The sequence below is a fragment of the Hydra viridissima genome, unplaced genomic scaffold (assembly GCF_058129835.1).
Source record: "Hydra viridissima isolate aposymbiotic clone 2 unplaced genomic scaffold, HvirCarnegie_v1 scaffold_7, whole genome shotgun sequence".
Taxonomy (NCBI): Eukaryota; Metazoa; Cnidaria; class Hydrozoa; order Anthoathecata; family Hydridae; genus Hydra; species Hydra viridissima.
Genome location: NW_028324306.1, coordinates 4,234,987 through 4,248,685, shown reverse-complemented (window position 1 = coordinate 4,248,685; position 13,699 = coordinate 4,234,987). Strand labels below are relative to the sequence as shown.

Sequence of the window (13,699 nt, the reverse complement as noted above, 5' to 3'; positions counted from 1 at the left end):
ACCCATTCGTGCTAGAGTCTCCTGTATTAGCTATTCCAATCATTGGCAATTCATCTCTGACAAAAAACACCTCCAAAGTTTTTTATTTTTAGTTTTTTTGCTGACTCTACCAGCTGAAAGTTTGTAAGAGGCTCGTTCGGCTAGACATTTCCTTCGACATTGATCATTTTTTATTTTGTTGTTTTTTTAAATTTCACTTGTGAATTTTTTAAATTCTCAATTTGCAATGGCCGTAATCCAACGTGTGTATTCAATCTTCCAATATGACTCTTTTATCGTCATCGGCGCTGAGTGCTACTTTGTTTATTTCTTCTGTGTAAACTTCGTGTAAATTGGATCTGATGACGCTGATGCTCCTTACCTATTCTTTTTTACTTACCAGACAGTTTTTGTAATCGTCGTGTGTGATGTATTTTTTAACCACATTTTTCTTTAGCCCTTTGCATTTTTTGTAACCTTTTTCATGCAGTTTGTATGAATACAATTTGGACCAGAGTCCGACAAGTTCCTGAATCTGCTTACCTGAAGTTTCGTCCTTAAACATTCCAATGACCTTTTTGTTTAAACCTACCTTGAGCCCGACGCTCTTAATGGCTGGATGGTCTTTATCAAATTCGCTCAAGTCAAATTTACCTTCAACATCTTTCGAAATGTCTTTGTAAAAATCGTACGTCTTGATTTCCTAAATCAATGAGTCCGTCTCAGTCATCATTAACTTCGCCCGATCAGAGCACATTTTCCTAATGTAATCGTAGTGAAATTCAAACATCAAAGTTTTGCTTTAATCCAAGATGCACATTTCCATATAGATCGGTTTGTTGTAAACCAGCTTTTCATGTGCACGGCGATCAAGTTTTCATCAAATATTGTGTGACTGTCGTAATTTGGTCAGAAAACAAATTCATGGCTTCTGCCCTTTTTGTGACCAGTCTCACGTCCGCACAATTTTCAATGTTTTTCATGGTTTTTCCAAACACCGATTTGTTTATCAGCTTGAAAAAATCCTTCTCAAAGTCGTTCGTGGCTTGAGTTTTTAAATTTGTGTTGAGATCGATGTACTCTTTCGGCCGATCTCGCTCCTCAAATTTTATGCCTCTGTGTACCTTTTCAATTTTTAATCCCAATCTCTCATACAATTTGAGAATCTCATAATGAACGACAAAATTTTTCTTGTCGTTCAAGTTTGGAACGAGTTTTTCCACTTTGTTAATCGTCATTCTTTCAGGCACCATCGGGTAATCTTTGTGTTCGTCATGAAGACTTTCAGGGTAATCCAAATCCACTTCTAATATACACGACATAGATTTTCTATGGGAGAGCTCATCTTCATTCATCTGGCTTTCTTTCATGAATTTTTTCGTCAAAGCATTTGATGAAGTAACAGAAAGAACTTGGCGTGTGCTTTTGGTACTACTTGGTGTAAGACTGGAGTAATAAAGTTCTCAAAATCAGCATACACCACCAACTCTCATCGATCTATCTTTATGGCAGAACATCATGGACGAATTCTTCTGGACGAATTCTCGTTAAATTATTCCGAAACAGCATTTTTCACAAAAAATGTTATTCTTGAAAATAAACCTGGAGACAACACAGGCGATGAAACTGACGACGAAACAAGCTCGTCAAGGATGTATCGTGTCATTTGCGGAACCGGACTCGGAGCGGGTTGCGGACTTGATTTATTCGGACGCGTGGTGTTTAACGCTCTAAAAAGATCATCCTTTCGCATCATAGTTTTGTTTTCCATTTTTTATTAGGAAAGATTTTTTTTTATATATCATTTTTAATTTTTTAAATTTTCTTGTTAAAAAATTTAAAAACCTTTGATTTTTTTAAAATCGCAATCAAAATGAAGCACATACTTCTCAATTGCTCTTAGTTTATCTCTTTTCTTCAAGTTGTTCCAATCTTTGATATGCACTTTAATCTCTTTCTCAGTTCGTGAAAGTTCAGTCTAATCATTCCATACGAGTTTTTAAAGCTAGTCATTGTCATCCTCAGTGAGTTTTTTTTGGGGTTTGAAAACTTCCGTTTTCGGCGGCGTAAACAGAATTATTAATAAAATCACCTCCTTCTCTAAACGCAAGAAGCTCAAGATGCTTTTTCTTATCCACCTTTCCATTTCTACTCTCAAAGTACTGCCAACCGTGTCAGTTTCAATATTGGTCAGTCTCACAGTCACAGGCTTTTTTCTAATAAACTTTAACCTATCATAATTTGGTTCAATCGATTTTTCTTGTTTTACGTTATCTTTTTTTGGTCTTCCAACAGGTCTCTCTTCTTTCCTATCCGCCAACAACTTATTTTTTCAATCAAATTATTTTCAATCGCAATCGTTAACAGCGTCACTAAACTGTTTGACGTTTTAGAAATTCCATTCTTTTTCAGCAATTTTTTTCAATCCTTTTTCGTTTATCTCATTTTTATTATGTAAGGAAAAAAATTTTGCTTAATTCATTTTTTTTAACGTGAATTAAATTATAAAAATTTGAAGAATTTTCACGGATTCGAAGAGTTATTTTGTTACGATGGTCATTCTACTTCCGTCTGATGGTCATTCTACTTCCGTCGATTGAAACTCCATCGATTTATCAGAGATGACAATGGCAAAGGCATGAGTGTCTGCAGGAACGTTTGCATTAAATGTGGCTCTAATTTGCACATCTACTATTGAAGATTTTAATCTCTCCGACTGCTTGCTCACATTAAACACCATAAGTGGACAAATATATCTGTAGTTTAATGCATCAAGCTAAGTTGTGCCATTATCTCAATAACTACATAAAGCCTTTTATCAAACTTAGAAGCATCTCTGTTGGCTTTTGAATATTTGTTGTTTGGGAAGGACAAGTTGTAATCGATTGCAGGATATCTTTCACTGTTTAAAGAGACGTATATGTTTTTCAAGTCGCAGTGGTTAAATACTGAAGGATTCAGCTCTTGATTACCATCTTTTTTTCTTTGGAATCCAACAATGATGTACCTCGGTCTTTCACTTGTGGATCTAGCAGTTAGTCTCCAACTGAATGTATTGGATACAGGTACAACGGCAGTATCACACTGTCACACTTTACATCTAATGATCTTGAAAATTTTGTTATCTGCCTAAATAGATAGAATGACATGCGGCATAAACAAGGACAATTTGCTAAGATCCACTCTTCTTGCGGCTGTTGCAGCTGCTCTAAAAATTGCATCAACATCGTTCTTTCTAGCAAAAGTTAACGAGTATTTAAATCCGTAAATAACTTTATCGTAATCATCGCAGAATCCAAAAATGTGCTTTAACGCAATGCAGAATGAAAATGTACCTTTATCGGTAGGCTGCTTGATGATATATCTATGTCTTGCCTGATATCCAGTAGTGTTAACAATATCTGCATCATCTAATGTATCTCTTTGCCACAGCTGATTCATACCTTCTGATAATTGGAACTCCACTGGATATTTAAGATAACCAAGCATTGTGGTGGCTTGCCCTGGGCTATATATTGTTTCCACTTCTTGATTCGAAAATTGATAGGATATCTGGCTGAACAAGTGCATGACGCCATTATTTACTAAAGTAACGACATCCGTATCTGGGCAGGATGTTCCACCCGCTTTTAAAAGTCTTTCTTCGACCAAAATGTACGCTTCAGATGGAAGCTTGAACAAGTCTTGCTGCTCGATGTTGATTCTTATTTTTCTAGGAGTATTTAAATTTATACTAACTGGCTCGTATTCGTGAAATTCAAATCTCTCGATTCCCTTATCAACAATCGGTTCTTCTGTAAAATTTAAAACATCGGAATTTGCCATTTTTTTATATACAAAAGAAAAATAATTTTCCACGGTTCATATAATCATCATCCCATTTCCCATTTTTACAAGATCTTGTATTCTAATTGCATTTTTCTTTGACAACTTTTTCAACGACTCTCCAAACATTGACTCATATAATCTAAGGTTATTAACGCTAGGCGTGTTAACCATTCATGAAATGGTCTTTACTTTTCTGAGCTAGGTCTTTTGGACCCGTGGAAAAATCTTTTGGATTTGGCGTTCCAGTCTTTGCGTACAATTTTTCTATGGTCTTTTTACCCTTATCAATGGCTACGTCTTTGACGGTGGATATGGCGGAAGAAGCCTGCTCTTTTCCTGCTGATTTTGCTGCAGTAATAGCCTCTTTACCCAAATCGCTAACTGCGATTTTATCGGCCAAAGTTGATGTTGCTTTAGAGGCACTCGACGTTGCTGCTCTCCTTAAGAAATTCTTCAACGTATCAATTGCTCCACTTCCACTGACAACATGTTTCTTATCATATCTATTTCTGTAAATGATCATTTTTTGTAAAGCAACTTTTTTTTAATTTTGTATCGATATATTTCAAAATCGATTTATACTCATCTTTATTAACAACATTTTGCCTCAACAACTCGTGGCATATAGTCACAGCTTCATTTCTCGACTCTGTTTTTCCAGCATGCCAAGCAGTTAAGCTCAAGTTAAGCCTTTGCACAAGAGCATTAGGATCAATTAGAAGCACAATGTATCCATTGCCTTTTTTACCCATAGTTTCACTTTTAAATTTATCCCAAATTGGTTTTATAATTTTTCTATATTTTTCACTCTTTGAGGCTTTAGATCTGTTTGGATTAGCTTCAGAAAATATAGCGTCAGTGTCTATAAGCATTTTTCCATAAATTTGATAATCTTCCTCTGTAAAGTCGTTTCTATCAGGAGGTGTAGATTTTGACACAAGCTCCCAAAGACCTTTTGTTCCATCGTACCTGTCTTCATCAATAATAGTATCATTTTCGTCTACAGACATCTCAATTTTTCCAAAATACATTTTACTTTTTTTTTTAATCATTTCAAAATTTCTTTCCGTATTGAATTAACAACGCGCCTTTTACTTGTTTTAATAGTAGGATGAAATATCACCTAAATTCATGGTAGACTCCTTTACAGGATTTTCATTGTAAATTTGATTGCCATCAGCAACTCTGTCCGCCAAGCTCTTTATCTCGTTTTTAACCTTTTCATTGCTTTCAATAAGAGGTTTGTATAGCTTATTCAAATCAGTCTGAAAATTTCATCTGAAATATTGTTATTTAGGTTTTCCTGATAAATTCTATTTCTTTTCTCAATCATTTCTCTAACAATCTCATCCCTCTTGTTCGGGTCTTGTATTTTAAAAAAAGACATTTTTTTATAATGCAGATAAAAATTGATCCCTGGACTTAACACAATGAGATTGCTTTCATGTTAATTTTTTTTATATCCTTTGGATCCATGGAAAAAATATTAATTTTATTTTAGATTCGCTAGCGATTCCCTGAAAAATCATGATGATTTTTTAAACATGTTTTTAAATGCATTTATCGCATCCTCCCTGCCCTTTTGTATTAAAAATTCTTTAGTCATTTCATCAATGCTGATTTTAGTTTTCGTTCTTATTTCATTCATTATGGATTTAAACTTTTGAAGCTCGCCAAGAATCAGCTCATACTCGCTGTCGCTTATGTTTCCGTCTTTTAGCGCCCTTTGAAATATAATCACTTATGGTGTTCAATGTAGACTCAGCAAAAATTTTCACTTTCTCGTGCTTTTCCGCTTTTAAGCTCAGCTTTTTGTTTACGTGTCCTCCAACAACCGACAAAAACCCTGCTCCGATAGCAACACTCTCGCACGTAATCGCCGCTGGAGCTGCAATAATGGTGGTTAAAAGTGCAATTCCTACAATTCCAAGAGCTATGCACAATATCTGCATCGAGCTATCCGCGTGAGAGATAATTTTACAGCCCGGTGATACTTTTTGCTCAGCATCATCCTATTCTCGTTCTCGTTCTCAATCTCTTTTGTATATCGCTTATTTTTTGAAGGCGGTAATTATGCCCTTCATCTACTGGAGCGTTTTGCAAAATAAAATGCAGATTAGATGAATTGCATTTATATTCCGTTTTATTCAGTAAAGAAACATTAAAATCATCATGAACTTCACAAAGCATAAACTTTCTCCTTTTTTGATAATCACGTGTGACTTGCTGATATTGTGAATTTCCATGATGACACTATCAACAGACTCTGAAATCACCAGGTTTTGATTTGTAATAATCCAGTATGAATTTTATACTTTCCCTTAAATTCACCAATGCTAATCCACTTTTAAGGTTAATTCCAAACATTAAAGTTATTTTCTGATGAGCTAGACGATTTAGTTTAATGTCGTTTTGTGCGAATATCTCATATCTGCAATTTACTTTCACTGGAGGGTGCCCTAAATTTTTATCATAAAAAAATGGTAGATTTATTCCATTTATTAGGTCTGCAAGACCCATATGACTTTCTATCAAAATGAATCATATTTTTCACTCGCTGTGGCTCGCTGCTCATCTTTTTATAAATAAAAAATTTTAATAAATCATGATGATATTTCATGGGTCTTTAGAATTAAAGTATTAAATTCAAAAACGGAATGCTAGAAAATGGTGAGTTTAGCCCTACCAACAAAGCGGACCCAACTGATTTACATCCTCTTCCGCTTCTAACGAACAATCCATCTGCACCTAAAAAATCACTTTTCACCTAAGGTCTTAAAAACAATCCTGATCCTGCTGCCATCAATTTCATTCCTCTTCCATTCTTTTTCAAATAAACAACTCCTCTACCGGCAATTATATCAACCATCGCAGAACCGGCGGACGAACCAACTCCTGCCAAAAATTCTGATGCCAGAGCTGGGACGACTCTTGTTGCAAGTGTACTTCCAAGCATTCCTAATAAAGGCAAAAGAGCTCCTATAAATCCTCCTTCTATTTTTGAGTTGTGTGCTAACTGTCTTTGGCTCAGCTTAAGTGTGACACCTGTGCAATTATTGTACGCTTTTGCAAATTTATTCAATTGAGACTTTGTCAATGCTATGACGTGATTGCCATCTAGATGTTGATGAGACGGCCTTATACTGGTGTTGCTCCCTTCTTGAATCCCTTTTGTTATTTATCAGATTGACCCTGTGAAATCTTCAATCTTACATTTTAATAATTGCTCATTATTTTAAACAAAAGAAAAAAAACTTATCGCGAAACAGCACTACTCGTATAAACGTCGTACAACACTGCGGATATTCTTTCTCTGACGTGAAATCTTATGCGAATATTTTCCCCTCTAAAGTCTATCAAATGTCCATTTTGATCCACAATTTGTGACTACATTCTTGAAATTTTACTCACAATTACGGGCAAGTATATCAAGTGAAAAGGTTTTTCACTAACTTTGTACCCTGGAGGATCATCTGGATGAAAAGAATAAATGTCGTTTGTATTTTTCCATCCGAATAAGACGAACCGATAATGTCTTTCGTCACTCTGATCGTTGACACGTCGTCTATTCTCACAATATTCTCAGACTAGTAGTAGTCGATAAAACTCGTCACTTTATCAGGATTTGCTGGATCTTCTTTTTTTCTCCACGTATGTATATTCTTTTTTATAAAATCTAAGAACTGACGCTAAACTGTTATTCACGGTAAAATCCACCCAATATCTTGTTGTAGCTCCTGGCTTTCCAAATTTCAATGTGGATCTCAACGTAGTTAGGCTTACTCCAATAACCACTCCGTCTGCTCTGTACAATTATCCAACTTGCTATTTCATTTCAATTTAAAGGTAATCATTAATCTCACTCAATTCATAAGCCCCTTCTGGTATGTAAATGGTATAACTATTTGAACCACCGTTTGGGCTATTCCTAAAAACATTATTTTTAGAGTTGACGTTTGTATAGCCATGATGGGTATCCAGCCCCACTAACGCCATCTCATACTTTTTGTCCATATCAAACTCGATTTGCTTTTCAAAGTATGTTTTGATTATACTGTTTTTTACAGTTGGATTTTCTTTTTTCGACTTTACTATGAAATAAAATCCCAACACTTTTATAGCGTAAGAAAAAAAAAATTTTACAAGTATGGAAAATGAAAATCATCAAACCGACTTCTAGATTTGCCATAATTCTTTTTAGACGATAAAACAATCACTGCAAACCCATGAGGCTAAAACCAACAATGCCTGCAAAACTTTTTAAACTCTTCTTTTTTCATATCGCTAGAAACATTGTCTATAAATATGATCTACATTTTTGTCATCCTGCGGAAACAAGCAAATGAAGTTTGTATTTTCTCTGATCGCCTGTCTCGGAAACGTAAAATAATTTTGCGCTAAATAGAAACAATTCATGTTAGAATGTCTTCCTCTGATATAATATTTCTCACACTTATTTTGCTTTGTTAGCTGCAAATCATCAAATATCATCAAATTATTTTTAGCTGCATCAAGTTCTTCAGGAACTGGCACGTCGTCGGCTGTTTCAAAAAACTTACACTCCATGTCTGTTTCGTCGCTCCAGTTTTTAAATGTCCTCAGTAACTATTTCAGGGCTTGCGTTTATTCTCTCTATCTCACTTTGAGTATTGAACAGTTTAAGAATGACATCTTTTGGCAATATCCTCTCTTAAGAACTTTTCAGTATTTTATACTCTGGCTGGAAAAGAGATTTTCCAAAAACATGCAAGTTGTTGTAATCCAACCATCCTGGTCTTAACAACAGATTCAGCAACAAAGTCGTTTTTCAACAACCAGACTTTCCAACAATTATTTCCCGTAACTTTTTGGCAACAACTTGTTATTATTCCTTTTGCTCCTACCAATATTCCACGACAAATCGGTAACTTCCATTTTTTTAAATTTAAAACAATTTTTTTTTAAATTCGCTTGCCTATCTCTGGAAAGTTTTTTTTAAATATTCTAAATAAAATGTACTGTATCAAATGCAAAAGAGAAACAGACACGCTCAACTTGAGAAATGATATAAGCAAAAACAACAGAAATATGCTTAATGGAGCTTCGCCGTTTGCGGAACAATAAAAAACAAATTTGTTTCTTCGCACGGATCTAAAAGAGGACGCGACTTGGTCAACTCCATCAACAAACTATCCAGCAAAATCAAACTTCCGTGCGCAAAGTTACCTGGAGAAATGCACATTCCTGGCATAAATTTTGCCGGTCCCGGTACAAACTTGGATGAAAGACTCACTTCCACAAACGCCTATAAAGATTAGAGCAAACCCGTTGACAGGGTAGATAACGCCGATTACCATTACGATCTCGCCTACTAATATTTTAGCAACCGGCAAAATAGAAATTTAGCTGATCAAATGATGCTTAAAGAAATGGACTCCATACCAAAACCAACACAAAAAGAAATAAACGAAAGAAAACTCATCAAACCCATCATCGGACCCATCATGGACCCAAAACTCATCAACCCATCACGGATCCAAAGGATCTAAAGAATGAAGGTGCACTAAAATGTGGGTGGATAAAGGAAAAGAATTTTAAAACAAGCATGTGAAAGTGTTGGGCGTGCAGTTATACTTCACTGAAAATAAAGAATATAGCTGCGTTGTCGAACGCTGGAATAGAACGATTAAAGAAAATATGTTCAAATACTTTTCAGCTAAAAATACTAAAAAATACATTGACGTTTTAGATGAAATGGTAAACAACTACAATTAACACTCTTCCATTAAAATGACTCCTGTTGAAGCTAGCGATAAAAAGAATAAAAACATGGCTAAATCTCAATGGAAAGGTGCAAAGAGAAAGACCAGAACCAAAATTTTCCATGGGTGATTAAGTGAGGATCACTAAAAAAAAGTCCAATTTTGAAAAATGATACACGCCGAGATGGACTGAAGAGGTTTTCACTGTGTCAAAAATTCAATACACAAACTCTCCCATGTATAAAATAACAGACAATAATAATGAAGAAATACAGGGTACTTTTTACGAACAGGAAATGCAAAAAACTCATCAAGACATATTTAGAATTGAAAAAGTGATTCGCAAACAAAAGAACAAATCATTAGTTAAGTGGTATGGCTATCCGGATTCATTCAACTCGTGGGTTGATAATATAGAACTAATCAGTTAGCAAAAATAAAAAAAAAGACTTGAATAAATTTTTTTTTTATATTTAAAGATGGAATTACCGATTAATGAAGACATGATCTGGGAAGTAATTTCAATTGCGAAAAACTGCACGAAGATCTTACACACACGAAATGCACACGATGCACACACAAAAAAAAGTCGTTCTCATATTATGGTTCAAAAACCAAAAAAAAAAATTCGTGGTAGGTCAATGGTCTAGAATCGGTAATCTCTAGTAGTACCAGGCGTTGTATTCTATCTTTTTTAAAGCTGCAGAACAAATCAACCCTAATGCGCTTGCGGAGATTTTCCCAAAATCTGAGATGCTTATTAGCTTTAAAAATTCCTCTTAAATTTTTTCAGTTGTCTTCACCCTCAAATCAGGGACTAGCTTCATTCATTCGATGAAATGCCAAACTAATTTATTCACTGCATTCTCGTTTAACTCTTGTCTCTTTTAAGTGTTCATGGCTGTTGACGTACTCATAGGGATGTGCACATTTTTGATGCAACAATTTTCAACTTATCATCCGTGAGATCATCACAAGTTATAGTTAAATTATCCAGCTGCTCGTGTACTGCAAACCGGACAAGTAAAAAGTTCATAAATTGCTAACTATCAAGGATCTAGAGCTTCCAATGATAATCTAATTAATATGTTGTTTGGGATACCGCTTATTTTTTCGCCCGCCGATTCTGAATTCCCCAGTGCTGACATGATTTGAAGCCCCGCGAATTAGCAAATATGCCCTTTGTTTCTGAACAAATATGATCTTCGATCTATGAAGAATTCCATAATATTTTAGTTACAGAATATCTTATGAATGCTGCAACTTTACATTGGAGCTGTTTTTACGTTAGAATATTTCCTTGAGAGTCTTTGGGATAAGTTTGATAATTAGTTGAAAATATAAAAAAATGGTTTCAGTGTATTGAAAAAAAATCTTGAAAGTTAAAGTGTAAGTTAGCGTTCGCTAAACTAAAAAATTAATTGGTCACATGGCTGGAATAGGTCTAAAATAAACAGGACAAAATTACAGTTTCATTTTATGATGACTAGGTTGTCTAAAAGAAAGTTCAAGGATCATTTTGAACTAAGTCTCCATGAATAAATATAAGTGCTTCAAGTACAAGATGCAGAGTTGATATCAAGTTTCACACTGCCACGCTTAAATCCAAGCTGTAATATAGTTTGAGTGAATTTGAAAAAAGGGAACGTATCTAGATTTTTTCGACAAGACAATGAGTCATTGAAAATTTTAACATGAAATATGTTTTAAGTTTTCACTTAAAAATTATACTTAGAAAGTTCATGGCACACAAACATCTTATGGAATTTTTGTAAGTCAAAGTGGAAACGCCAGTCACAGCATAATATTCAAAGCTGACTAATCTAGTTCAAAATTAGAGTGTTTTAGTTTTCAGACTTTAGTTAGACAGTAAATCATTAATTTGTTAATCAAGAGCTAATTGTTTAGGCTCATTCGCGGTAATTCTAATGACCAGATAACTGGCAACGGTTTATACCGAGCAGGTCAAATTATTATCTGATAAATACTGGTCACGAACGATTAAGGAATAATGGTATATATTTGCTGATAATAATTTCTAGAAACCATAAAATGGACAAGAATCTTTTAATCACAAACATAAGGAAAACTTTTTTTGATTGTCAAGCAGCACTACTTATCTCATTGTGATGTTCGTTTTTTTCAATTTGACCCATCCATCGATATCAGTGGCTGACAAAGATTCGAACTCTCTAAGTTCCTACACGCTGAACTAATTTTCAATATTTTCGTGGGTTACAAGGTATTGGCTGTTAATCTTTAATAAGCTTGTTTGAAACTGATAGCGAAGAGTGATATTTTCATTCTACTACAGTTGGTTATTTATTTGGTTCTACTGAACCAAGAATTTTCTGCGACACACAACAAGAGAGCATAAAACGGAAAGATTTTCTCGTGGCTCTGAAAACGAAATAAAAGAAAAAAGACTTTTTTTCGTAGTTTGAAGATGCTTCATAAATTTTTTTGTTACTTTAACTAAGGTAAGAACGGCAAAAAATTAAAAAAATTTCCTGTTATAAATTTTCTTATTATATTGTAAACTACAACATAAAAAAACATTGACCAGATTTTAAAACTTGAAATTTGAAAAAAGAGAGAGTTACATTGAAATTATATTAAACAAAATAAAAAAAGTAGTAAACTCGTCAAGTTACAAAAAAAAAAAAGAATAAGCTAATTAAAAAGAAATTAAAAGGTAACATTTATGATCAAATATTTAACGCACTATACTATTATATACATAGTACGCTACACTGTAAATTACATAATCAACATGCTGTACTACAATTTGCATAATATTTATAACATGAATCTTACAAAACATCAACAATAGTTATCTCGGATATAAAAAAAGTTGTGAAAGTTGAAAATGTGACAGTTGAATATATGATACTTAAGTTGACTTAGAGTTTGAGAAATTCTTCAGCTCAACGTTTGAAGACTTGATAGCCCGAACACTTGCGTCATTTGATGAGTCAGTGAATGCTTCTATATTATGAGTAAAAAAAAAAACAAAAAAAAAACACAAGATTTGGAAATAGCATCTACAACATAGTTTAGAAAAACAAATTTTCTTCTAATGGTGAAAAAAAAACAAAAGAAAAACAAAAAAAACTTACCATTGTTAAAAGTAGAAGATGAACTTTTATTTCGAGAACTTAAAAACAGTAATCTCCATAAAGTAAGCACCTGTTCCTGCAGGTCACCATTACGTAGAATGTATTGAGCAAACAAAAACAAACCCTGCAAGCTGTTGAATATACAGAATAGCCATTGAAACAATTCCATCACATCTCCTAAGTGAAAAAACTACAATATACTAAAAAAGTTTATAAATTTATAAACACAATATAAAATATCAGTTATCACCTGACATTTTGGAGATGCTAACTTACAATAAAACAGCAAACAAAAAAAAAAACGTTTTCCGCTTTTGTATGCATGACACGCTATCTCCTATAAATGTTAGCAAGTAAGCATGAATAAAGCTGCAAAAACTATTTTTATCCAAAACATACCTACAGCGAACATGGCAAAAAACCAGCTTAAACCCAGCAAAGTGCTAAATGCAAAGGCGTTGCGAGAAGACCTAAGTATGCGCCTGTAAAGTCCTATTTTTTCCTGATTCACTACCAACTTTTCTACTCTTCGAGTACTTAATGATACCATAACCAAAACGAGAACAATAAAGTTTGAAACTAGTATTACTGATACTGGAGTTAACACACCAAAATAGAACGCGTTTCCACGTAAAAGGCATTTATATGCGAAATATACTTTTAATGTTATAGACCATCATTAAAATGAATTACTGTTACTGCTTTCAATCAGTAAACGCAGAGATAAAAACAAAAAAAAAAGGTTTCGCATACAAATCACAATCGCCAAATGAGCCACTTGCAACACCTGCAGAAATTGCAACGATCAATAATGGAACACCTGGAAAGTAAGAGAAAATTAACCGAATTGGGCTACGGAAAAGGGATCATGATTAGGACAACTGTTGGGTTTATTTTTGTTTGTTCAACTACTTCCTTTACACAAAATCTTACAAATGAAAAACAAAAACTAACCCCAAGCAAGTAGTGACGCTATGCGCAAGAACTCAATAGGATCTACCGTGTGAAACGCTGCTACAAAGTTTTTATATA

At 34.1% G+C, this 13,699-nt stretch overlaps 1 protein-coding gene across 1 annotated transcript; it reads right to left on the bottom strand.

Annotated features, from left to right (window-relative positions):
* Positions 1 to 12,118: 12,118 nt before the first annotated feature.
* On the bottom strand, positions 12,119 to 13,370 carry LOC149885715 (adhesion G protein-coupled receptor G2-like). The gene is made up of 3 exons (XM_090093399.1): positions 13,067 to 13,370; positions 12,668 to 12,844; positions 12,119 to 12,536 (listed from the first exon to the last, which is right to left on the bottom strand). Exons 1-3 carry the CDS (start codon positions 13,215 to 13,217, stop codon positions 12,442 to 12,444), a joined length of 423 nt encoding a protein of 140 aa, XP_089949525.1. The 5' UTR covers positions 13,218 to 13,370; the 3' UTR covers positions 12,119 to 12,441.
* Positions 13,371 to 13,699: the final 329 nt, after the last annotated feature.